Genomic DNA, 27,205 nt, shown 5'->3' on the forward strand with positions numbered 1-27,205 from the left:
CATATCGTGCTCACTTCCGTATCCTAATGAGAGACGGTAAGAGAGATGTCTCAGATACTGGAAATGTTCACTTGAATAGATGGGGTTAGAGAGGCTTTGATATTCAACTATTTTTGTTTACATATAAGTTTATCTGACCAATGTTCCCTGTAAGCTGTGCATATCTGTAGTGCTCAGGAGAAATTGAAATGCAGCCCAGCTGAATAGCAGAGCACCCAGGACTAAATTTTTTGTTTTTACTGGTGATGCATGTTCAGCATGCCTCCGTGCACGTAGAAAAATGTGTTCCACATATGAATGTAAAAGATTAGAGGGAATATCGTATTCATGCCATAAGTTTGTTTATTAATTTATGTTTGATCCTTGTGAATGAGGATGCAGCTAAGTGTTGTATGTGGTGTAAAATGAATCAAGGTCAGGGAATTTCTGTTTCTCTGTGATAAAAGGTTTGACAAGTCTGTTACTGGTGTACGTCGGCACTATGGGCCTGATTACCATAGCCCAGAATTTTCCACCCTAATATTTTATATCCGTTCATTTATATCAGCTGAAGGTTTAGACTTGCATTACATTTATTATGCTTTTATATTCTTATTCCACTCATTCTATTCAAATAAAAGTTTCATATGCGGTCTTTCCTAAAGTTAGATTGAGATAGACTTATTGTAATTACATACTTTTAATCAGTGCCTTTGTGTTTTTTTATATAAAAAAGAGGTGCTGGTACTCAGCTGGCTCCCTGCTCCCTTCCCCTAGGCAGTCCCATTACTGGGGCTGCCAAGGTGCCGGTACTCAGTACTGGCACAAAAAAAGCACTGCTTCTAATGCATTTTCTATAAACCCCTGTTGTTGTTCTGAGGGTCCACCTATAGTTGCGGGAAGATTAACACAGTGGCAGATGATCTTCCAGGGTTTGAGTTAGTGTGCCTAGTGGGGCCACACTAAATTGAACCCTCAGGGCTCCACCGTCAATCCTGGTATTCCTTGCTGTTGTGAGGAGTAAGGAAAGCGAATGGAAGAGTTTCTCCAGTAGCCCTCTTGCTGTGGGGATGGCAGGAAAAATAGATGTACAATACTTCGACTCCAGCTACGCAGTTCACGTAGCTGGAGTTGGGTATCTTAAATCAATTTTTTTGACATAATGGAGACCTGTCCTGAGCTTGTGACAAGGAAGAAACTCGGAAATAACATCAGTGCTTTTGTGAAGCTGTTTCTTGTATAAGAGTTGCCTTGGGGATTTGCATCAGAGGAAACCTGATGAATCTACAAGGCTGATAGCAGTGCCCTCTGGTTCTCAATCCTCATTTATTTGTGGACCCCCAAGTTTTGAATGGATATGCATATTTTAGATGTAGTGTGCAGACTCCCAGGGGTCCACAGACAACAAAATGAGAATTATTGGTATAGGTGAAAATTATCCCACTATCTGAAGCATTTTCAAGAAGTTTGTTCTCTTTTAGTTCTTATTGCTGCTCCTATACTTGTCCCCCACATTATGAATATTAAAATGTCTCAGTCTGCCACAAAATATTTTTGCTAGAGACTGATCTTGAGCATTGTGGGTAAGTGTGACCTGATTTTTTTTTTTTAAAAATATTTTCAAGGGGAATTGTCACCTTTACAGTCTTCTTCAATATGATGTCTTAATTGGCTTAAGCCAATGTCTCATTTGTACTGGACCTTATGGTGTGTAAAGTCTCTTTTCCTTTTTTTAAAAAAACAGTAAACACTAGAAAAGACTATAGTTGTATTTGACCTGCTTTATCATTGTAGGATAATGCTCTGCAAGGTTGTCATCTATTAAGAGGCTTTTCTGTAACACCCATTATCGTAATATACTGTCTACATCCTTGACTGTACAATGGGCACTACAATGGCATGGCTACTGTGCTTTAGCTATGCTTCTGTAGCATTGTAGTATAGATGCTTCCTGCAGTGATGGAAGAGGTTTTTCCTTTGGTGTAGGTATTTCATCTTCTCGTGCACTAGTAGCTAGGATGCTGAAATAATCTGTTACCCTAGCTGCATCTATATTGGGGTTAAGTCAGCACAGTGGTCTACGTTTACACTTGCACTCCTTTTTCAAAAGAGGAATGCAAATGAGGTACTGATTTACTCAACTTGTGTTTCATTTGCATAATCTTTGTTTGGAAGAGATTCTTTTGGAAGAAAGAAAGCAGTGTAGATGGGGCTCTTTTGAAAATAAACCCCATCTTTGAAGGAACCCCTCTTCCTATTTTGTTGGAGGAAGAAGGATTCTTTCAAAGACAGGGTGTATTTTCGAAAGAGCCCTGTCTACACTGATTTCTTTCTTTCAAAAGAATCTCTTCTCAAAAGAGATTATGCAAATGAAGTGCAAGATCTGTAAATAAGTGCCTCATTTACATTTTCCATTTTCTTCGTTTAGCTTCCTCTTTCAAAAGAGGAATGCAAATGTAGATGTAGCTCTAATGTGCCCCAGGGAGTGAATTTTATACACCACTAAGCACCAAAGCTATACACTCCTAACTTTTAATGTTTATAACAAAGACCGCAGTAAGAGTAGGGGTAAGAGCTTATGGATATAAAATTTCTATAAACTTACAAGTGAGCATGTGTGCATGGTGATTGGATTTGTGCTACTTGATAGTTTTTGGTTAAAATGGATTAGTAAACCAGGTAATGGTTTCATATAATAAAGGCTAAGGATCAGAGACACTTGCATGTAGAAGGTAAGGACATTTTGTCTTTCTGTAAGCTTAACAAACAAAAAAGAAAATCATGCCAGGCTGTAGTGTTCTGCATATATTAAAGTTAAACTAGAGCTGAGTTTTGGAAAAATCTCACCTGGAAATCATAGTCAGAACAATTCAAGATAACACTGCTCAAATGAGAAGTTTTCAGGTAGGTGGCTCCTATGCCATTTAAGTGTTTTGTTTTTGTTTTTTTAAAGATCAAAATCGGCATCGTAAACTATTTGGAAACCGGTAGTCTGCCAATGAAGTTTATGAAGTACTGGTGCCATTGTCACATTGTTATCTCAACTTCATGATTTATGTGACTATAAAGAGTGCCTGGAAGTATCCCAGTTGAATTTTGCAATTTCTAGTACTGATGTGGCAATAACTGAACAAAACGTGTGAGATTGATCCATATGGAAATAATGCATCAGTTTCTGAACCACTGGTAACTTCATGCTTATTATGATTTTTATAGGTCCAAATTCAAATTACATTTCATGGTCCAAATTAATATGCATCTGACTATACCTTAAATATCTGTTGTTAATCTCTTAGAATGTAGGCTTTGCATTTTAGAACAGTTCTGGCAAGTAATTTTAGTTTGAGTAACAAGTGGTTCAGGTAATATATGTTTTCCCCATATCAATCTGAGGTGTGAACAGGGAATATGAAAATGTGAACACTTTTTTTGATTTACTGAGTGTGAAAATAAGCATTTGATTGCTGCTTATCTTTTTGTTCTGTATCCATTTTTTTAAATGGGGGAGGTATTTCACTCCATATACCTTAATGAATGGGAGAATTCAGAGAGAGAAGTGCAAGAAAAAAATTTAAATACCAACATCTCACTTTATGCATTCAAAAAAAATATATATATATTTTTGCCTGGTAATCTCAGGGGAATGTACAAGGGCATCAAGAAGGCATTAGGACCCACCCAGAACAAGATGGCACCTCTGAAATCCAAATCTGGTGATGTCATCCCTGACAAAGCCAAACAGATGGAGAGCTGGGTCGAGCACTACTCTGAGCTGTACTCACATGAGAGCATTGTGGTTGATTCAGCCCTTGATGCTGTTGAGCTCCTACCAGTAATGGAAGAGCTGGACCAGGAACCAACTGTGGACGACCTGAAGAAAGCCATCGACAGCATTGCAGTAGGAAAGGCCCCGGGCCAGGATGGTATACCACCAGAGATAATCAAGTGCACCATGGACACCCTCCTGGAATTCCTACATGAGCTACTGTGCCTGTGCTGAGGAGAGGGAGCGGTTCCACAGGATATGCGCGACACTAACATTGTAACCTTGTATAAGAACAAAGGAGACAGAAGCGACTGCAAGAATTACTGTGGAATCTCCCTCTTTCCACAAAGACATGAGAGGAGCCATCCAACATGACGGCACATTATCAGATGTTTTCAGCATCAGGAGCGGAGTCAAACAAGGATGCGTCCTTGCTCTGACATTGTTTGGGATCTTCTTCGCACTCCTCCTGAAGCACGCCTTTGGATCTTCAACAGAGGGCATCTTTTTGCATACAAGATCTGATGAGAAACTGTTTAATCTTGCAAGGCTGAAATCTAAATCTAAGGTGCGGAAAGTCCTCATCAGAGATTTGCTGTTCACAAATGACACTGTTGTAGTGTCACACACAGAAGACCAGCTGCAGAAACTGCTGGATCAGTTCTCCAAAGCATGCAAGGACTTCCGGCTTTCCATCAGCCTAAAGAAGACAAACGTACTTGGTCAGGACGTTGCTGAACCTCCATCAATCAGCATTGACAACTATACGTTGGAGGTCGTCCATGAGTTCGTTTACCTCGGGTCCACCATCACTGACACCCTGTCATTGGAGACTGAGCTAAATAGGAAGATGGGAAAAGCAGCCACAACTCTGTCCAGACTCAGTGAGAGAGCGTGGAATAACATCAAGTTGTACACCCACACCAAAATGCAAGTCTACAGAGCCTGCATCCTCAGCACCCGCCTTTATGGCAGCGAGACTTGGACCCTGTACGCCTGCCAGGAAAAGAGGCTGAATGACTTCCACTTGTGCTGTCTCAGGCGCATCCTTGGAATATCATGGAAGGACAGAGTGTCCAACACTGCCGTCCTTGAGCAAGCTGGAATCCCAACCATGCACACTCTCCTCAGGCAGTGGTGGCTCCGCTGGCTTGGTCACGTCCACAAGGTGAATGATGGAAGGATCCCAAAAGACATCCTGTATGGTGAGCTAGCCTCTGGCAAAAGACCTCCCGGACGCCCCCAGTTGCACTACAAAGATGTTTGCGAGAGGGACCTCAGGGAGGTAGACAGAGAGCAGGACAACTGAGAGGAGCTGGCAGACGATTGCAGCAGATGGAAGCAGGGACTACACAAGGGCCTTCAGAAAGGTGAGATGAGGATCAGACAGCTAGCAGAGGAGAAGCGAGCCCACAGAAAGTACAGTAAGGACCTGCCAGACACCTATTACACATGCAACAGGTGCAGCAAGGACTGTCACTCTCGTGCGAGCCTTCGCAGTCACAGTCGACACTGCAAAGGATGATTCCAAATGGAACTACAGAATCGCAGAATCACAGGACTGGAAGGGACCTCAGGAGGTCATCTAGTCCAGCCCCCTGCTTCAAGCAAGATCAACCCCTACTAAGTCATCCCAGCCAGGACCTTGTCCAGCTGGGACTTAAAAACCTGAAGGGATGGAGAATCCACCACATCTCTAGGCAACGCATTCCAATGCTTCACCACCCGCCTGGTGAAGTAGTTTTTCCTAATATCTAACCAACACCTTTCCCTCTTCAACTTCAGACCATTACTCCTTGTTCAGCCATCTGACACCACTGAGAACAGTTTCTCACCCTCCTTTTTAGAGCTCCCCTTCAGGAAGTTGAAGGCTGCTATTAAATCACCTCTAAGTCTTCTCTTCTGAAAACTAAACAAGCCGAAATCCCTCAGCCTGTCCTCATAGGTCTTGTGCTCCAGACCCTTAATTATTTTTGTTGCCCTTCGCTGAACCTGCTCTAGCAAATCCACATCCTTTTTATACTGGGGGGCCCTAAACTGGACACAATATTCCAGATGTGGCCTCACCAGTGCCGAATAAAGAGGAATAACTACTTCTCTAGATCTGCACAAAATGCTCCTCCTAATGCACCCTAGTATGCTGTTAGCCTTCTTGGCTACAGGGGCACACTGTTTACTCATATCCAGCCTTTTATCCACCATAACCCCTAGGTCTCTTTCCACTGTACTGCTGCTGAGCCAGTCGGTCCCCAACCTATAACAATGCTTGGGATTCGTCCACCCCAGGTGCAGGACTCTACACTTCTTATTGAACCGCATCAGATTTCTTTTGGCCCAGTCCTCCAATTTATCCAGGTCCCTCTGGATTCTCTCTCTACCCCCACAATGTATCCACGTCTCCCTCTAGGTTTGTGTCATCCACAAACTTACTGAGGGTGCAGTGCAGTCCCTCATCCAGGTCATTAATAAATATGTTGAACAACACTGGCCCCAGAACTGAGCCTTGCGGCACTCTGGTTGAAACCGACCGCCATCCAGATATTGAGCCATTGACCACTACTGTTCGGACCCGAACATTAAGCCAGCTTTCTGTCCATCTTATAGTCCAAGGATCCAATCCATATTTCCTTAACTTATGGACAACAATGTTGTGAGAGGCCATATCAAAAGCTTTGCTGAAGTCAAGATATATCGCATCAACTGACTTCCCCTTGTCCACAGAGCTTGTTACCTCATCATAGAAGCTAATCAGATTGGTCAGACACGACTTGTCCATGGTGAATCCAAGCTGGCTACTTTTGATCACTTCCCCTCTTCCAAGTGCTCCAAAATGGATTCCTTGAGGATTCCCTCCATTATTTCCCAGGGATTGAGGCAAGGCTTGAGCGGTCTATAATTCCCTGGATTGTCCTTCTTTCCTTTTTTAAAGATGGGCACTACATTTGCCTTTTTCCCGTCATCCAGTATCTCCCCCGATGTATTCAAGGATAATGGCCAAAGGTTCAGCAACAACCTCTACCAATTTCCTCAGTACTCTCGGGTGCGTTAATTCCAGACCCATGGATTTGTTTACATCTAGTTTTTCTATATAGCTCAGAACTTGTTCCTTCCCCACAGATGGCTGCACTTCACCTTCCCATATTGTCTAGGACCATCCTGTGGAAGTTGACTTTGTCCATGAAGACTGAGGCAAAAAAAGCATTGAGTACTTCAGCTTTTCCTACATCATCTCTGACTAGGTTGTCTCCCTTATCCAGTAACAGCCCCACTCCTTCTCTGATAATCCGTTTATTGTTAACATGCCTGTAGAAACCCTTCTTGTTTCTCTTCACATCCCTTGTCAGCTGCAGTTCCAATTGTGCTTTCGCTTTCCTGATTACTGCCTGGCATTCTCTAGCCATATGTTTATACTCCTCCTTAGTCAACTGTGCACGTTTCCATTTCTTGTATGCATCCTTTTCTGAGTTTAAGCTGACTAATGATTTCCCTGTTAAGCCAAACTGGCTGCCTCCCATGTTTGCATTTCTTACTATGCAGCGGGATGGTTTGTTCCTGTGTCTTCAGTCAGACATCTTTAAAATACTAAAAAATTCTCTTTTCCCTTTCATCTTCATTTCCCAAGGGATCCTGCTCATCCGTTCTCTCAGCGAGTCGAAGTCTGCTCTTTTGAAATCAAGGGTCTGTATGTTAATTCAAATGTTTGATATGGGATTTGGGATTATTACTCCAAAAGCGTGACATTCCTTGTGATGTCACTGAATTTAAAGGTTGCTTCTTGATGACTGAGAAGGGAGAAAGAATTGATATCCTGCCCTTTTGTAGGCCATCATGTTTTACACATCATGAACTAAATGGCTTTGTAGTTTCAAAGAATTAGTGGCCCTGTTTTGCTTGCAATGACTATGTGCAGGTACGGCCTACTTGCCATTTAGAATGTGTCGTGATAGCATCCTTTTTTTAAAAAAAAATTCTTCATAATGACTACAAAAGCTTCTGAATTACAATTACTTAGCCTGTGTCTACACTTGTCCCCTACTTTGAAGGGGACCTGGTAATTGGCGTGATGGGAGATTACTTACGAAGTGCTGTGATGCATGTGCAGCACTTCATTAGGCTAATTGTCCACCGTGGCAACTACAAAGTGTCAAACTTTGAAGTGCCGGCATGCCGTGTAGCCATGGGCACTTTGAAGTGCCTATGCTACTTCAGAGTCCCTTTACTCCAGTGATCTGCCAGGATCTGGATCCTGGCTCCCATGTCCCTGCCTCTCACAGGAGAGAGGAAGCTGATAAGTTTCCCCATTCCTGTGGGCAGCGGCAGCCCAGAGTCAGCCTGTTGCCTCTGGCAGGAGTGGGGAAACCGCTCTCGTCAGGGAGGGTGAGAGTCAGGCTGGTGCTTGTAACAGGAGTTGTTTCCCTACTGCTCTCAGGGGTGGCAGCTGCTCCTGTCAAGGGCAGTAGCAGAGCGTCAGGCTGCCGCCACTGACAGGAGCTGGAATACTGACCTATGCTGGTGAGTGGCGGGGAGCTACCAGGCAGTAGCTCCCTGTACTCAGAGTCGTGTTTAAACTGAGATTTGCTCAACTTGACTATGCATATCTTGGGGTTCTACTGTACTTGAAAGTTTTATCATGCCCATACCTCAGTGTTCTCTTTTCCAGACTAAACAAACCCAGTTTTTTGAGTCTTCCCTAATTGATCATGTTTTCTAGACCTTTTCTCTCTTCCCCCCCACCCACCCTTTTCTGGACCTTCTCCAATTTTTCTATATCTTTTTTGAAGTGTGGTGCCCAGAATTAGACACAGTACTCCAGTCGAGGCCTAATCAGGGCAGAGTAGAAGGGAAGAACTACTTCTCAAGTCTTGCTTACAACACTTCTGGTAATACATCATTCTGGGATGTTTGCTTTTTTTGCAGCAGCGTCACACTGTTCACTCATAGTTACCTTGTGGTCCGCTATGACCCTGAGATCCCTTTATGCAGTACTCCTTCCTAGATAGTAATTTCCCATTTTGTATGTAGAAAACTGATTGTTCCTTCCTAAGTGAAGTACTTTGCTTTTGTCCTTACTGAATTTAATTCTGTTTATCTCAGACCATTTCTCCAGTTTGTCTGGGTCATTTTGAATTCTAATGCTATCCTCCAAAGCATTGACAATCCCTCCCAGTTTGGTATCATCTGCAAATTTTATAAATGTACTTTCTATTCCATTAGCTAAATTGTTGATGAAGACATTGAACAAAACCAGTCCAAAAACTGACCTCTGTTGACCCCACTTGTTATGCCCTTCCACCATGATGATGAACCATTGATAAATACTCTCTGGGAACAGTTATCCCACCAGTTATGCACCCACCTAACGGTACCCTCATCTAGGTTGTATTTCTTTAGCTTGTTTTCAAGAAAATGAGACTGTATGAAATGCTGTACTAAAGTCTAGATGTACTGCATCCTCCTTATGAACTGGGCTTGTTGTCCTATCAAGGAAAGCTATTGGGTTAGTATGACATGATTTTTCCTTGACAAATCCATGTTGACTGTTACTTAATTATCTTCCAGATTTTGGCTAATGGAGTCCTTAATTATTTGCTCCATTCTTTGCTGTCACAGAAGTTAAGCTGACTGTTCTGTAGTTTCCTGGGTTGTCATTATTTTCCCTTTTTATAGATGGGCACTATATGTGCGCTTTTCCCATCTTCAGGAATCTCTCCCGTCTTCTGACTTTTCAAAGATGATAGCTAATGGCTCACATATCTCCTCTAGCAGTTCCTTGAGTATTCTAGGATGCATTTGATCAGTCCCTGGTAACTTGAAGACATCTAACTTTTTTAAAGTAATTGTTTTAACTTCTGAACCTACTTTTTTTCCAGCTATGTTGGCTGGACTGTTAGCAACTTTCTTGGTGAAAATTGAAACAAAGACATTGTTAAGCATCCCTGCTATTTCCACATTTTCTGTTATTGTTTTCCCCTCTTCATTGAGTATGCGTCTACCTTGTCTTTTGTCTTCCTCTTGTTTCTAATGTATTTGTAGAGTGTTTTCTTGTTACCCTTAATGTCTCTAGTTTGACTGAGCTCATTTAGCACCTTTTACCTTTTATAGTTTGCTCCTACATACTTCTGTTGCTTGTTTTATATTCATTTGTGATTTGCCCTAGTTTCTACTTTTCATAGGACTTTTATTTAGGTAATTCAAGGACTCCTGGTTAAGGAAGGGTGGCCTCATGCCATACTGCCTATCTTTTCTATGTACTACAGTGGAATAGATTGTTCTTGTGTCCTTAATAACATCTCTTTGGAAAAACTGCCAGCTCTCTTCAACTATTTTTGCTGTTAGTCCTGCTTCCCATTGGACCTCACCTATCAACTCCTGAGTTTGCTGAAGTCTCCTTTCTTGAAATCCATTTTCTTTATGTTGCTGTTCTCCCTCCTACCCTTCCATAGTCATGAACTCTGTCATTTCACAATCACTTTCACCCAAGCTGTCTTCCACTTTCAGATTCTCAACCGGTTCTTCCTTATTTGTTAAAATCAAATCTAGACCAGGCTGCCTCACAGTAGCTTTATCAGCGTTCTGAAATAAAAATTTGTCTCCAACGCATTCCAAGACCCTGTTGGATAGTCTGTGTCCTGTTGTGTTGTTTTCCCAATGGACATCTGGATAGTCAGTACCCCATCACCACCAAGTCCTGTGCTTTGGATGATTGTGTTAGTTCTTCAAAGAAGAGGCCTCATGTACATCCTCCCCCTGATTAGGTGGTCTGTGATAGATGCCTACCATGACAATTTTCTTAGTTTTTTAACCATTTTATATTTACCCAGAGACTCTCAACAAGTGTGTCTGCTATGGCCATCTGAACCTTAGTCCAATTGTATACACGTTTTTATCTATACAGTAGGGTCTCAACATTTGCAATTGTTCCCTGTTGAGAACCCTCGCGACTGTTGAATTTTGGAAATATGGCGCTCAGCTTCTGGCGCTTCTGCCTGGGGTCCTGGGGGGAAGAGGTGGCTGCCAGCGCTCATGAATAATTTGTTCATAAATCTTGAGACCCCACTGTATCAGCAACATCTCCCTTTTTCCCTGACTCTCTTTCCTGATCAAGCTGTATTGTTCTATAACAGCATTCCAATCACATGTATTGTCCTACCAATTCTCTGTGATGCCAGCTGTATCATAGTTGTTTTTATTTACTAGCATTTCAAGTTCCCCATACTTATTGCATTAGCATATAGTGTGGCAGACTGCCGCATGTGGGCTACAAGATCCTGCAAGAAGGCAGGTATACCGGCTGGTGGGGGAATGCTTTCTTGTTCCTGGAGTAAACCCAATTAAGGCGGGCAGCTGGGGGCCTCATTAAGAATTAGCCACAGCTGAGTCCAGTCAGCACTTGAGGTCAGCTGAGGCCCTGCACTCTCTGTAAAAGGTTCCCCTCCTGGTAGCAGGGGGAAGGTTTTGGAAGGTGCACCAGAGAGTATAGTAGAGGAGAGCAGAGCAGACCGAGAAGGTACCAGTGAAGGGTGGTGGGTGAAGTGGCCCAGGGTGACGTTGCTACATTGGGGCAGGGCTGAAGGCCCTGCCAGCTGACTCTTGTCGTCTTAGGGACCCTGGGCCGGAGTCCAGGGTAGAGGGTGGGTCTGGACTCCCCCCACCCTTCCCAGGGGGTTACTGCACTGGAGCAGGCACGGGCCTGCAAGGGGACTGGCTTTATCTTCCCTATTTTGGACTTGCCTATGATGAGGATGGATTGCTAAGTGAAGACACATGCCTCTGGAAAGATCTGGGCAGTTAAGGAGTCTCCGTGAGTCTCTGAGGCACCACAGAGGACCGCCAGGAAGCGCAGAGACACATAGGGGCTGACAGGGAAAATTGTCACAGTAGACAACTAAGATAGTGATGTGATTTTTGCCCCCCAGTTGTCTTGTGTCTCCTTCATTCCTGCTGTTAGAGCCCATGCTTCCCCAGTTTCTGACCCATCTTCCAGGTCTCCATGTTTATAATTTACCTATGGGCTTTGGTCACCTGTCCCATTTGAACACAGTTTAAAGCCCTTCTAGTGAGGAGGTTAGCCAGTCTGTGTCCAAATACTCTATTCCACTTCCTGGTTAGGTGGATCCCATCTCTGCTCAGCAGTCCTCCTTCCTGGAACAGCATCCTGTGGTCAAGGAAGCCAAAGCCCTCCTGGTGACTCCTTATTCACTGCCAGGCATGTACCTCCAGGATGCATCTCTCTTTGCCTCAACCTCTGCCTTTGACCAGAAAGATCAAAGAGAATTCTACCTGTACTCCCAGACCGCTATAGTCACTTGTGATCTGCTGAGGGTGATACCTTGCAGTATCGTTAGTGTCCATGTGGATGAGTAGCATGGGGCAGTAGTCAGGGCCAGATGATCTCAGCAGTCCCTCTGTCACTTCTGAGATATGGGTCTCTGGCTGTCAGCATGCCTCCAGGGATATCCTGTCAAGGTGACAGATGAGTGCCTCCGTGCCCCTCAGAAGAGAGTCTCCAACTGCCATTGCCTTACTTTTCCTCCTGGAACAAGCTAGACAAACTACAACTATTTAGCATGTAGCCAACAATCAAAAGTAATATTTTAAAATCAATTCACCAAGGAGGAACTGTAAAATTAACTAGTGCAATAGTCTGAAAATGAGGAATTAATAACTTTGTTTCACAATAGGAAATAAAATTTACATAAATAGAAGTCGTATTGTACTTTGTCTGTTTTACTTTAGTAACCAATCAAGAGAGAATCCAATACAGGAGCTCCTAAATTCAATTACAGCTGATCTATGGCTGAGATTATCAAAGAAGCCTCAGTGAATAAGTGGTTTAGCCTCCACTGAAATACAAAGTAGATTGAGTAACTACCTCATTTAGAGTCTTCTGAAAATTAGTGTTCACACATACATCTCTCAAAGGAGTACTTACTGATTAACTGTAAACCATTGTTTTTATATAGGGAACCTGTTAAAAGGAAAAATGGGACTTGTGCCATTTATTGCTGACTTTATTTATTTTTAAGGTAAAGAAGGTCTGAATGATCCCTCTATAAAATAGCTTGTTTGCCTTTTTTTTTTTTACTTTAGCAGTTCAGGCCCTATCTATGCTTAAAGACTAGATGGAGAACCATGTAAGAGCCAAGATATAGTTGGTCAATTTCAGGAGACGTCTTAAGTAAGACTACTTAAAATTCTGTTTCTGTTGTTTAGAGAGCACTTATTTAATCTTAATAATTAATCTACAATAGGTTTCTTTGCCCAAATATTCAACTCCCTTTCCCCTTAACTTAGTGTTTGTTAGAACAGAAGGCATTTCTAGGAACTCCCAGGTACCTTGTAGCACAATCGGAGAATAGATATTTCTAGTCTTCATATGTAAATAGACAAAAAGAAGACTTTAAAACCTGACTGTTATCTATCATAAATCAGTGAAAATACACAAGTTCATTTCAAAACATTTTCTGACCCTTAAATATTTTTGTAACTGCATGTAGGTGAAGTTTATGGCGATTCTTTGAAATGGCATCTGCAGTTCCACATAAGCTTAGCTCCAGATCTTCAGTCCTATGAAACAATACCAACATGACCCCTGGCATTTACTGCTTTTAAGAAAGCATCAGCACTGGAAGACATATCAGATGTGTTTAGAATGCAGAAGTAACTCTCAAAGATACTCAGAAATGACCTTTCTGTTGTGTGTTTGGCCTTTACAAAGAAGGCTGTTTACTTAATTATATTTGTGATGTATCCGCAGAAATTGCCTTGCAGAAAAAATTTTTTTGCTCTAAAGCCTCCTCCTTAAGTGCTATGCCAACTGGTGTAGGCAATCATGGCCCTCCACCCTGTCTATTCTGAGTGCTTTCTAGCATATTTACAGTGCTTCTGCACTGTAACCAGGAAGTAATACTATCCCATAATTTCCCTCGCTGCCTACCCCTACCCTGTTTACCATCTAATTTCCCCATCATTACTAGGTGTTCAAGTCCTAATTTCTTCATTACATGTCCTATACATTTTGCTTGTCTTGTCCTTGTTCTCACTAGCAATGATCTGCTACACTGTGCTTCAATCCAAACGGACTCATTTGTGCTCTTAGTTGTCCATGGAATACGCAACGTCCTCCTTAAAAACACACTTCTGTGTCTTCAGTGGACTTCTCAACTTGCTTGCTGATTGTGCACGCTTCAGACCCATGTAATAATATTAGTCAATATAACATCGCAAAAATCTTTTCCTAACTTCTAATGATAACAACTTGTTAGTGAGGATATTCCTCATTCTCTGGAATTAAGACTTCTCTTGTGCAATTCTGCATTTAACTTCTGTTGTACACCTAGCATCTGATGTGATATTTTGTCACCTGATGTATAACTATCCTGTTCACACTTATGTCGCACCTCAGCATAACTTTGCTTTTAGTTATTACCATTGATTCCTTTTTTGCAAGGTTTATCTCAAGTCCCTTCAGCTCACTTTCCCTATTAACTACGTTGACTAATTTTTGAAGATCCCTTTCATTTTCTGCCATTAAAACTGTATCGTCAGCATATCGAAGATTATTTAAGTTGTATCCATCAATATTTAACCCAGGAAGACCCTCTATTTTTCGCATAATCCTTTCACTATCCAAATTAAAAAGATCTGGCGGAAAAACACAACCTTGTCTAACTCCCCTTTTTATTTTCCTATAGTCACTTAGTTCGCCACCCATTCTTACAGCTGCTGTTTGATCTCAGTATATATTCCCAGTTATTCTTAAATCCCTTCCATCTATGTCCAGTTCCTCTAAGATTTTTATCATTTCATCGTGCTTGACCCTATTGAATGCTTTCTCAAAGTCAAAAGGACATATATTTATGCTTTATAGTACTTCCAATGCTCTTTCTATTGATGACCGTAAGATGTGAATAGCATTGGTAGTACCTTTATCTTCAACAAAGCCACACTGTTCTTCAGAGAGAACTGATTTTATCCTATTTCGTGCCCTATTCCTGAGGATTTTCAAGAGTAGTTTGGTAATGTGGCTCATGAGACTTATTGTCCTATGTTGCTTTACCTAAGAAACCAGGGGCTACTGAATGTGAGCAACGAAAACTGACTTTGATAAGTCCACTGGGATACGACCTGTATTGTATATTTCATGTAAAAGTTTTGTAACTACATCAATACAAAAGTCTTCTAATGCCTCCATCATTTCGCTCGTAATACTGTCTGGTCCAGGTGCCTCGCCTCTTTTCATGCTTTTTAAAGCTTTCCTTACTACTTCCTGAAGTATCTGTGGACCATCTGTAATCTTACTCAAGATGAACTTTTCAGGCCTTACATCATCGTATAGTTCTCCTATGTATTCTGAGCATCTATCTAGCATATCCGATTTCTCTGTTAACATCTTGCTGTCTTTTGATTTCAAGCAGCCAGATGATGAGCATGATCTTTTTCCTGTTACCTCCTGCATGCGCTTATGCATCTCTTTTGTACTGCTTCTGTGCTGCAGTTCTATTATCTTACACTGCTCATTTAGCCAATTCTCCTTTGCAATATTACATCTTAACGCTATTTCCTTATTCAATTTTTCATATTTGTTTGTTTTCCTCTTATTTAGTCTGCTTTTGTCCATTAACTGCACAATTTCCTCCGTCATCCATTTCTTCTTTGCGTCTCTTTTCTTTATTGGTATGCACTCTACTATGGCAGCCTTAACTGAATCCCTCAGCGCTTCCCATTGCTTTTCGACATCATTTAAGTCTCCTAAGGCACTAAATCTATTATTAACAGCTATACTGAATTGCTCCTGAAGTTCTCTATTTGTTTGCAGTAACTTCAGATCCAGTTTTATGTTTCTCTCGGCTCTTCTGATTCTCTTTGTTTGCTCTCAGCTTTCTTACCACCGGTACATGATCACTATAGCAACCGGCACCCAGTATCGCTTAAGCTGATATGAGAGCATTTCTGAATCTTTTATTTATCAAAATAAAATCAGTTTGGTTTTTGACATTATCTCCTGGACTCCTCCCACATTCACAGCTTTCTTGGATGTTGCTTGAACCATGTATTCTTGCCCATTCTACTAGTCTCTTGCCTCTCTCATTTCTACATCCTAGACCGTGAGTCCCTGGAATATCCTCTGTTCTTTCGCATCCAACCTTGGCATCGAAATCTCCTTGAATAACTGTTGTTTCACCTGACTTTCAATAATTCTTTGCTTGCTCTACTTCTGCATAGAACCTTTCTATGTCGTCTTCTGAGCTACCTGCAGTTGGGGTGTAAACCTGAATTATGTTCAAGTTAAAAGGCTTGCTTTCCAGTTTTGCTAGCAGGACTGTATCAGATATTGTCCAATAACCTTTCAAGCTATTTGCATCTCCAGGACTTAAAATGACTCCTATAACTCTTTCCTGTTTTTCTCCACCAGAATATAGTACTTTATACCAGTCTGATGTCTCTATTCCAGCTCCCTTCCACCTCATCTCGGAAAGTCCCATCACCCCTATCTTCATTCTTTTCATTTCTTGCTTGATGTTTTCAAGTTTTCCATTCACCAGTAATGTTCTCACATTCCATGTAGTTATGTAGAGGATGTTCGTTTGAGCTTTACATTTTGGCTTGATAACTGTCTGGTGTCACCTGTAGCACATGACGTGCCCTACCGGACGAGAATGTTTTGCAATCTCCCTTTATGTCATTCTCAGAAAATAAACAGTGATTTTGGGTCATAATGGACATGGGAATGATACGATGGTGGTTTCCCCTTGCCTTCCATCAGTTATCTTTGGTAGTCTTCATTAGCCTTTGGTAAACCAATACCTTACTACAAGACAGCAGGTTTTGTTCTGAATATAATGTTATAAATGAGTGAAACCCAACATTTGAATGGATCCATTGTTTTCCCTGCAGGTAAAGAGAAAATATTTTCTTCATTTCAGTTTTTATGACTACAGGTTAAAACTCCCAAATCTGGCATTCTGTCGTCCAGCAACATCCTTTGTCCAGCAGGGCCTCAGATCTTGCAGGGACAGAGAGTCCAGAGGCTGGGAGGAGAAGGAGACAGCCAGACCAGCAGCAGGAGCCCAGGGCAGGGCAGCCACAGCTGGTATGGCTGCAAAGGAGTGTGGGGGCAGGGCTGCAGCAGCAGCCAAGGAGCCCGGGCTTAGAGCAGGGCCCAGGCTGGTAAGATAGTAGGAAGTCATGGGTGGGGAGGGGTGGCTGGGGCTGGGAGCTGGCCTCTGGGGAACTTGGGGTGGGGGGTGGGTCAGGAAGCTGTGGACACGGAACCCAGGCACAGGGGCTGAGGCTAACAAGGGGGTGCAGAGTTGACTGCCCCTGGTCTGGCAAAATCCCTGGTCCGAGACTGATCAGGTCCCAAGGGTGCTGGATCAGGGGGGTTGAGCCTGTAGTTAGATTCAACGATTAGTTCACTCAGAGTTAAAAAACCAAGTGAGAGTTGAAAAATGGAACAAGCCTAAGAATAAAATGTTAGAGAATGAGCACTAATAAATCTTGTGGGACGTGATCCAAAACCATAAGTTCAATTCACTAGTTAATAATGCATCATTTGCTTGATAAGTCATTTAGTTTTAGATGTAAAAACTTTCTGATACATTTGTTGTACCTATCAAGCACATTTAAAATACTTTTATTTAACTACTAACTACTGATTCACAATGAATTTAACTTTCATCCAAAGAAAGCCTCCTTGTTAGCTAAAATCAGCACTAAATAGAATGTAAAGACTTTTTAGCTGCAAATCAATCGTTTACTAGAGAACTATAGTACACATGCAAATAAAATTAGAATTTAAATCAGTGTTTCCTGCTTGCTGATTTATTTGTTAAATTTTGGAAATTTTAAACCAATGGTTTTAATTGATCCAAACTGCCTGTGCCAGTGAACCTGTCTCTTCTTTCATGTTGTCCTCTTCGCCCTTGCTTCCCCTGCCCTTCTCCCTGCCCTAATTTGGGAAGTCAATCATCTGTTGTGTATCACCTGTGGTGGGTACTGGGCCTAGAGCAGAAGTGATAAATCAGTCACTTCTGGCCACTCACGCTGTACCCTAGGGATGACTCTGTCATAGATTATGAATTTTCTGGTACAAGGAAAGTTTCTGTGCTTGCTTTTGTGCAGTGTGTAGTATAATGGGCCCCACTCTGTTTTGCAACTATAGGCAATGTCACAATAGTAACATTAAATAATAGTATTGATTCATGTATTTGCTTTGCTTGATGTGTTTTTTTTCCCCCCTATTAGTACAACAGAACCAGTGGAGTTACTGGAGCGGGGAAGGAAGTGAACTTTTCTGACTAATATATTGAGAAAATTTAATATCTGTGGCCGTATCTTTATAAATGATACACAATCAAATTGTCTTATATCCTTTTACAATCTAGACTGAGTTAACAGAGTTGGTCATTTTAAAATGCAAGCAGTCTTTTGCCTGCAGCTAAGTGAATATAGTCTGAGTCTTGAGACAAAAGATGTGGAAATGAAGGTTGTGTGGTAATTATCATTTAAAGTAATCTTAGATACAAAAGAGCCTGGAGTGTGCACAGCTCACGTGGAGGGTTAAAAGCCCACTGATTTTTAGATTTAATGTGAGCCTTATTGAACTAACTGAAATATTTCTGCTCCTTTCCAGTTTAGGTCTAATATCAGATTCCTTTCATATGTTCTTTGACTGTACTGCTCTACTGGCCGGATTAGCAGCATCAGTCATTTCAAAGTGGAGATCAAATGATGCTTTCTCATATGGGTAAGAAACTTTGGCTTCTTATATCATAGGAAATGTATTTTCATAAGTGCAAAGGTAGCACTTCCTGTTCCCATGCCAGGTGTAGTATTACTGATTTTTTTTTTTTTTGATGTAGAGAAGCTATTGAAATTAATGGTGTAAAGTTTCTAGATTTCTTATGTCCTCTATAAGTTAAAGCTACTAAGTCAAGAGGTTGCTAGTTCTACTCAAGCTATCTTGGCAGAATGCCTTAGCAGATTTCCAGTAATTAAAATTTGTAGAGTAGTGTGACCACAGTCCCAGGAAGTCACATTCGAATTACTCAATTAGAGTGAATTGCAAATAATAGGAGAGCCATTCCCCAAAGTGGGTAGATGTTCTGATACTTAAGCTTCAGCAAGCCTGCATGAAACATTTTACTGGTTACCCAGAAGCCCACAATACAGTTTCCTTAAAGCTGTGGTCGCCAACCTTTTTTATGCCCAAAATCATGTTTTTGAATTTAAGGGCAACCAAGACTCTATCCTTCCTCACTCACTCCATCTTGTCTTCCCACTCCCCACCCCCTGTGTCTTCCTCATCACTCACTTCCTGCCCACCCACTTTCTTTCATCATGCTGGGGCAAGGGGTTGAAGTTCAGGAAGGGTGTTGGCTCTGAACTAGGGGAAGGGTGGTGGGTGCAGGAGAGAGTGAGGGGTGCAGGCTCTGAGAGGGCATTTGGGTGCAGGAGTGAACTCTGAGCTGGGGCTGAGTATTGAATTCAGGCTCTTGGCTCTGCGAAGGGGCTGAGGATTGGGGTGCAGCCTCCACCAGGTGGCACTTGCCAACCAGGAACTGCTGGTGGTGATGAAGCAGGACTTAAGGCAGGGGTCAGTGCAGTCCTGGGGGTGTGGGCCAGGGAGCACGTGGCTCCACATGCTGCCCCTCTCTGCTAGCGTGTGCCCTCTGCTCCCATTGGCCACAATTCCCTGCTTCCAGCCGACAGTAGTTGTGGGGGCAGTGCTTGCAAGCAGGAACAGCACTCCAAGACCCATGTTCCTTCTGTTTTTGTTCATGTACAGAATGTGTTGTTGCACGCACCAGTGCGTGTACAGAGGTGCACCACCAGTAGAAACAAAAAAAAACCCTAGATATGATATACCTTTTTAAAATGTTATGGGGATAATTACTTGAGCCAGACCTTGCTACTCAAAGAACTAAATTTAAGTGTAAGGATTATGAAGTGCATAGACAAATCAAAACCTTAAAATAACACACGTGAAAGAATGAAATTACAGCCAACATATGCACAATATATGAAGTACCGAGTACAAATGTATGTTGGGAGGTATGTGTGAAAGCGTGTGTGAGTGAGAGAGAGACCCGGAGATGGTGTGTGTGGGTGACAATATGTGTATGATGGAGACTGTGCTGGCTTCTGCAAAGCAAGTTTCTGAGAAGCCATGTCTTGTCACCTTAATACGCTCACAGAAAGCTCTCCTGCTCTGTTCCTGAGCCCTTTTGTCTCCTTTCCCCTGCACTGGAACATGCTCCCGCCTGTGCACACTATGCTAATTAGCAAGCCTGTCTTGCTGTCAGAAATTCCAGTCAAGTGGCAGAGTCACCAGGATGGACCTGTTGATCATGATCAACTATTGGGTGCATGTTCCTTTGCTGGGGAAGGGCCAAGTTCATCTGCCCCAGCTCTTCAGCCAGAGTGAGGAGTACAGTAAACTGTGCGCTTTCCAGTCATGCCCGGATAAAAGGGAACAGTCAGCAACATTCCCGTATGATCTGGGGAGCGGAGCTACAGCCCCCTCTCTCCTCCCTAGAGGGACCTTGCATGGTGGGAGGCTCGGGGTTGGTTTGGGGCAGAGCTGGATGTGGGGAGCACCGGTGCCCCCAGTCAGCCCCTGTCACCTACCTGGTGATTGTCTCCTTTCTGTACAGTTGCATGCATCCCCATGCAAAACGGGGAGGCAGGGAGCTTCCCTCCCCCCCAGGCCTCCCTGATGGGCAGCTTCAGGATAGAAGGCTTGGAGCTGGGCCAGTTGGCGATGTGGGTGGGAGCGGATGCCCCCAGCCAGACCCTTTCACTTGCCTGGTGATTCGCTCTCGCTCTGGCTCTGTAAGCTATACACCAAATTTAGTTGTCCTAGTTCTTAATATTTCGGAGGAATTCTTTAACTAACTATCTCAAAACTATACCAGATACAAGAACGTTCTACTAATCCCAAAGTACTGGACACATTACCTCCTAAGTTAACGAATATTTTGGATCTTATCCAACTATATGCTTATGATGAATTCTTATTAACAAAATTAAATTTTATTACCAAATAGTATTTATGAAAGATCAGCACACACAGATATGAGACCAGTTCTGAGATCAGATTCATAGTGGAGATGTTGAGCTTTGTAGATGCAAAAAGTTCTTACAGAATTAGTCCATAGATTATAGTCTATTGCCTATATTCAGGGGGAATCCAAGCAGTCTTGGAGATCTTTATCTTGCAACTCAAATTTGCCTGGATGAAACATAAGCAGACTGGAGATTAAAAGGGTCAGGTCCCAAGCATCTTTTTGTAGTTCCAGGCTTCTTTTCACAATTCAGAATCCTTAAGCAAGCAATAGACAGTCATGGAAACTTCCAAATTGACCTGTTCTTCCAAGCATTAATGATAATTAGTTATATGAATTAACATAAGGCAGTTGCTTTCTGTTAGTCACAGAGGATTTGCTATATACTTCAAAGAAATGTAAATACAGTATAGACAGGAACCATTTGGTTACATTGTTAATCTGTAAAAATATATATGCAAACACACCAAAACACAAACAATTACATACCACTGTCTTTCTAAAGGTTGAATTTGGGTCGTTGATTTAGTAGGATGCTTAACCCTTTCTGGCTGTGTGCCACAAGCAGTGATGTGGTTCTCTACGTACAACCCAGCCAGGTATCCAAGTTCAGCATGCATTCCAGAAGTTGTGTGTTCAGCTTGGAAGATAATGCTTTTAGCTTCCACTGCCTAAATCACTGAACCGTGCTAGTTGGTCACGCTAAATGGGAGCCACATGCGCGGGAACATGAAGAAAAAACTGTTACTTTCTGGTGAACTGTTCTCCAAAAGGTTCTGTGTTTGTTGTTTGAATGATTCACCCTCCATGTCCACTGCTTAGATGCTTCTCTTGAGACTCTTATCAGTGAAGGAAGTGAGGGTGAACAGATTGTGTGTGGGAGGCAGTATGGGCTCGAGGTGTATGCATGATCCCTGTTGAATACTGTTTAAACTTCACAGCACCTGTGCAAGGGGCACAGCTACACTGAGAGTGGGATCTACATGCAAAGACCGTATAAAACAATTACCACAAGGTAAATAACGGTCTCTTTCATTTTATAAATCTGATATTTGAAAAACCTTAAACAATTGATGAAGGGAAAGCGGCTTGTTATAGTGTTGATATCAGTGGACTGAAGTCAACAGAGGCCAGTTCTAGTCCCTGCTTTCCTGGTGGGTTTCTGAAAGACCTTGTCCAGTTTACTTAATATTGTGCTATTGTCCTCATCTGTAGTACAGGGATTCTGTCCACTCTATGCAACATGCTTTGAGATCATCTGAAAATTGCGATGTGGAAAATAGTTTTGTATTTTACATAAAATTCAAGATAAGTCAGGTTGGCTGATGTTCAGAACTCCCCTTGAATTCATATAATGTTTTTTCATCTAAAAATTCCTTTGTACGTAGCTAGAAGAAGGAAGAGGAATAAATTGTCCTTCAATGTATGAATGACACCATCCTACCTCAGCAGTATTGAAATTAGAAACTTAAAATGCTTCTGTATATTCAGCCTATAAAAAAGAGAGGTAATACCTGGTATTGCTGATTTGATTCTTCTTAGGTATGTTCGAGCAGAGGTGCTGGCTGGTTTTGTAAATGGTCTGTTTCTGATCTTCACAGCATTCTTCATTTTCTCTGAAGGTGTAGAGGTATGTTCCAAGGTCAATTTCAGGCAATGAATATCCCCTGAAAAATGCTTAACGTTGCAGAAGCTTCATTTCTGTTTGACAGTATATTTAAGAGCATAGAGTTACTTAATGTAACTGTAATTGATGGTGTGTAATCATATTTACAACCAAATAAACTTGTATTATCTGAACAGAATGAAAGACAGCTCAGATGGCATCAGTGTTGGATGTACCTGTATAAATATCATCATTTTTCAGAGTATCTGTATTAGCTTCAGAATAAAATTTGGATTTCATGAATGATACTAAATTCAGTCAGATCTATCCTTTTCTGCAGTCAGTATTGTATTCTGTGGAATGATGCTTCCTTTTCATTATTAAAGGAAAAATTAAACTAGAAAAGCAAAAACCATAGAACATTTTATGTGGACAGAGCATTCTCAGTAAGAAGTTAGAATTAGCAGTTTCTCAGAAAGAAAGGAATAAAATTATCAAATATTGGTCGTTCAAAAGCAGGAAGTCTCATTTTCACAAGTGATGTAGTTAATGGGACACAGGCTTGTAAGTCACTTAAAGGCTTTGGAAAACATTACTCCCAAAGCTTGGTCTACACTAGGGAGTTAAGGTGATTGCAGATATGTAATTCTAGCTACAGCTAGAATTGATTTATCTGGCCATCAAGATAGGGAGGTCGACGGGAGACACTCACGTTGACATCCCTTACTCCTCGCAATATTGAGGAGTGCAGGGGTTGACAGCCAACCCCAGATAGTTTGATTTTGCGCATCCCCGCTAGGCAGCAAAATGGAACTCTGGAATGTTGGCCCTGACTGGGTCTATCTTCCCAGTAATACAGACACACCCCAAGACAACCAAAACTAGTTGGGAAAAAATACTATCCCAATGCCTGATAAGAAGTATGCAGAACCACCAGGAGGGCTAAAAGCAGTACCCTGTGGTAAAATGATAGCTTGCCTTTTCTGCTGGGAATTTAGGAGTGGGTTTTTCATTAGAGTGCTCCCCCGTCCCATGCTCTTCTATTTTATATTCACCTTTGGTAATAGGTGGTCCAGTTCTGGAGCATTGGTTTGCCCCCCCACCCACACACCCACTAACTTGGCAGATGAGCAGGCACATCTTTCCTTTTCAGCTCTGTTCCTTGTCTGTTAGAAATGCTTACAGGATTATTGGTGTCAAAGGAAGCAATGCCAGGTGCTCCAGAGGGAATAAAAAGGACAAATAGTCATCAAGTGTTCTATCCTCTGTCACCCAGTCCCAGCTTTTCGCAAACAGAAACTAGGGACACCATCCATGCCCATCCTGGCTAATAGCCATTGTTGGACTTATCTACCCCTTTTTTGAACATTGTCATAGTCTTAGACTTCACAGCATTCTGTGACAATGAGTTTGATGACTATGTGAAGAAGTACTTCCTTTTGTTTACTTTAAACCTGCTACCTATTAATATCATTTGGTGAGCCCTAGTTTTTCTGTTATGCAAAGGAGTAAAAAACCCTTCTTTATTCTCATTCTCCACACCAGTCATGATTTTATAGACTTCTGTCATATCTCCCTTCATCATCTGTTTTCCAGGTCCCCGTCTTATTTGTCTCTCCTTATGTGGCAGATGTTTCAGACCCCTAATATTTTTTTGTTGCTCCATTCTGAGCTTTTTCCAATGCCAAGGTATCATTCTTGAAATGAAACTATCACATCTGCTTGTAGTGTTCAAGATATGGGCATTCCACTTACACAGAGGCAATAAGATGTGCTCTGTCACATTCTCTGTCCCTTTCTTAATGATTCCTAATGTTCTGTTTGGCTTTATTGACTCCTGCACATTGAGTGGATGTTTTCAGAGAACTATCCACAGTGACTCCAAGACCTCTCTCTAGAGTGGTACCAGCTTATGTTGTCCCTGTCATTTTATGTGTCTTGTTGGGGTAATGTTTTCCAACGTGCATTACTTTGTATTTATCAGCACTGAATTTTATTTACCATTCTGTTGCCCAGTCACCAGGTTTTGTTAAAACTTTTTGAAGCTTGAAGCGCTGCACAGTCTAATTTGAACTTAAATATCGTGAACAGTTTTCTGTCATCTGCAGATTTTGCCACCTCACTATTTTCCCTGTTCTCCAGACCGTTCATGAATATTGGATAGGGTTGGTTCCAGTACAGCCCATTGGGGGATATCACTAGTCACCTCTCCATTCTGAGGGCTGACCATTTATTCCTACCCTTTTGTTTCCTATCTTTTAAGTGGTTTTCAATCCATGACAGCACTTTCCCTCTTATCCCACAACAGCTTACTATGCCTAAGAGCTTTTAGTAAGGGACCTTGTTAGAGGCTTTCTGGCAATCTAAGTACACTATATCCATCGGATTCCCCTAGAGAAAAATGGTGTTCTTCAGGCTGAAAAATAATTTTGCATAGTGTCAGTAGAACTGGAAGCTACATGTTTTGGGATTGCTTTGAGCTAAATAATGCCATAACAGGCTACAGTAAACTCTTTCGTATCCGACAGCTCTGGGACCCAGAAGCTCCTAGATATTCAAATATTCTGGATAATGGAGAGGTATACCTAGCAGTGCATAGTAGGCATCCTTCAGTCTGCATAGACTATGGATCGCGCCCTTTATAGTTTCAATTGAGGACTTCATTTACAGCATCTGTTGTGACTATGAAGACCCACACGAGAGTGACAGTCCTTGCTGCATCTCTTGCAGATGTGGTGGGTGTCTGGCAAGTCCTTACTGTGCTTTCTGTGCGCTCGCTTCTCCTCTGCTAGCTGTCTGATCCTCATCTCGCCCTTCTGAAGGCCCTTATGTAACCCCTGCCTCCATCGGCTGTGGTTGTCTGCTAGATCTTCCCAGTTGTCCAGCTCGATGTCTACCTCTCTGAGGTCTCTCTTGCAGACATCTTTGTAGCGCAACTGGGGGCGTCCAGGAGTTCTTTTGCCAGAGGCTAGCTCACCATACGGGATGTCTTTTGGAATCCTTCCATCATTTATCCTGTGGACGTGGCCAAGCCAGCAGAGCCGCCGCTGCCTGAGGAGAGTGTGCATGGTTGGGATTCCAGCTTGCTTGAGGATGGCGGTGTTGGTCACTCTGTCCTTCCATGATATTCCAAGGATGCGCCTGAGGCAGCGCAAGTGGAAGACGTTCAGCCTCTTTTCCTGGCGGGCATACAGGGTTCAAGTCTCGCTGCCATAAAGGAGGGTGCTGAGGATGCAGGCTCTGTAGACTTGCATTTTGGTGTGAGTGTACAGCTTGTTGTTATTCCACACTCTCTTGCTGAGTCTGGACAGAGTTGTGGCCGCTTTTCCGATCCTCCTATTTAGCTCAGTCTTCAACGACAGGGTGTCAGTGATGGTGGACCTGAGGTAAACGAACTCATGGACAACCTCTAACATACAGTTGTCAATCCTGATTGATGGGGATTCAGCAACATCCTGACCAAGTACGTTTGTCTTCTTTAGGCTGATGGCAAGCCCAAAGTCCTTGCATGCTTTGGAGAACTGATCCAGCAGTTTTTGAAGCTGGTCTTCTGTGTGAGACGCTACAGCAGCATCGTCTGCGAACAGCATATCTCTGATGAGGACTTCTCGCACCTTAGACTTAGCTTTCAGCCTTGCAAGGTTAAACAGTTTCTCATCAGGTCTTGTGTGCAGCAAGATGCCCTCTGTTGAAGATCCAAAGGCATGCTTCAGGAGGAGTGCAAAGAAGATCCCGAACAATGTCGGAGCAAGCACACATCCTTGTTTGACGCCACTCCTGATTCTGAAAGCATCCGGTAATGCGCCGTCATATTGGATGGTTCCTCTCGTGTCTTCGTGGAACGACTGGATCATCTTGAGTAACCGTGGAGGACAGCCTATCTTGTGGAGCAGTTTGAACAGACCATCCCCGCTGACCAAGTCAAAGGCCTTGGTCAGATCGATGAAGGCTATGTAGAGTGGCTTCCTCTGCTCCCTCCACTTCTCCTGCAGCTGCCTTAGAGAGAAGACCATGTCAACAGTAGACCTCTCTGCGCGGAATCCGCACTGCGATTCGGGGTACACCCTCTCAGCAATCTTCTGGAGTCTGCCAAGGATGACGCAAGCGAACAGTTTACCAGTGACGCTTAGGAGGGAGATTCCACGGTAGTTGTTGCAGTCTCTTCTGTCTGCTTTGTTCTTATACAACGTTACAATGTTAGCGTCGCGCATATCCTGTGGAACCTCACCCTCTTTCCAGCGCAGGCACAGTAGCTCATGTAGGGGTTCCAGGAGTGTGTCCGCGGCACACTTGATTACCTCTGGTGGTATACCATCCTGGCTAGGGGCCTTTCCTGCTGCAGTGCTGTCGATGGCTCTCTTCAGTTCATCCACAGTCGGTTCATGATCCAGTTCGTCCATTACTGGTAGGAGCTCGACGGCATCGAGGGCTGCGTCAACCACAACGTTCTCGCGTGAGTACAGCTCGGAGTAGTGCTCAACCCAGTGCTCCATCTGTTTGGCTTTGTCAGCAATGACTTCACTAGATTTGGATTTCAGAGGTGCCATCTTGTTCTGGGTGGGTCCTAATGCCTTCTTCATATCCTCGTACATTCCTCTGAGATTACCAAAGTCAGCACGGGTCTGGATGCTGCTGCATAGCTGGAGCCAGTGGTTGTTGGCACACCTGTACTGTTTTTCTGGCTGCTCTAAGTGCTTGCTGGGTACTCTGGCTGGGTGAGCGTTTGTACTCCAGGAGTTCAGTGCGCTTCTTTTCAACGACTGGAGTCATCTCATCAGAGTTAGC

At 42.7% G+C, this 27,205-nt stretch overlaps 1 protein-coding gene across 4 annotated transcripts in view; it reads left to right on the top strand.

Moving 5' to 3' along the window:
• Positions 1 to 27,205, top strand: part of SLC30A7 (solute carrier family 30 member 7) — a 90,732-nt gene that overhangs the window by 2,242 nt on the left and 61,285 nt on the right. For 2 of the 4 annotated variants that reach the window (XM_075003049.1, XM_075003046.1), the window contains exons 3-4: positions 18,381 to 18,494; positions 22,357 to 22,444. In XM_075003049.1, coding sequence (XP_074859150.1) covers positions 18,381 to 18,494; positions 22,357 to 22,444 — 202 coding nt within the window. Of the gene's footprint in view, positions 1 to 3,036; positions 3,166 to 18,380; positions 18,495 to 22,356; positions 22,445 to 27,205 lie in introns of those variants that run through there. The other 2 variants (XM_075003050.1, XM_075003048.1) reach the window with 2 other exon arrangements.

Source organism: Carettochelys insculpta, chromosome 9 (assembly GCF_033958435.1).
Source record: "Carettochelys insculpta isolate YL-2023 chromosome 9, ASM3395843v1, whole genome shotgun sequence".
Taxonomy (NCBI): domain Eukaryota; kingdom Metazoa; phylum Chordata; order Testudines; family Carettochelyidae; genus Carettochelys; species Carettochelys insculpta.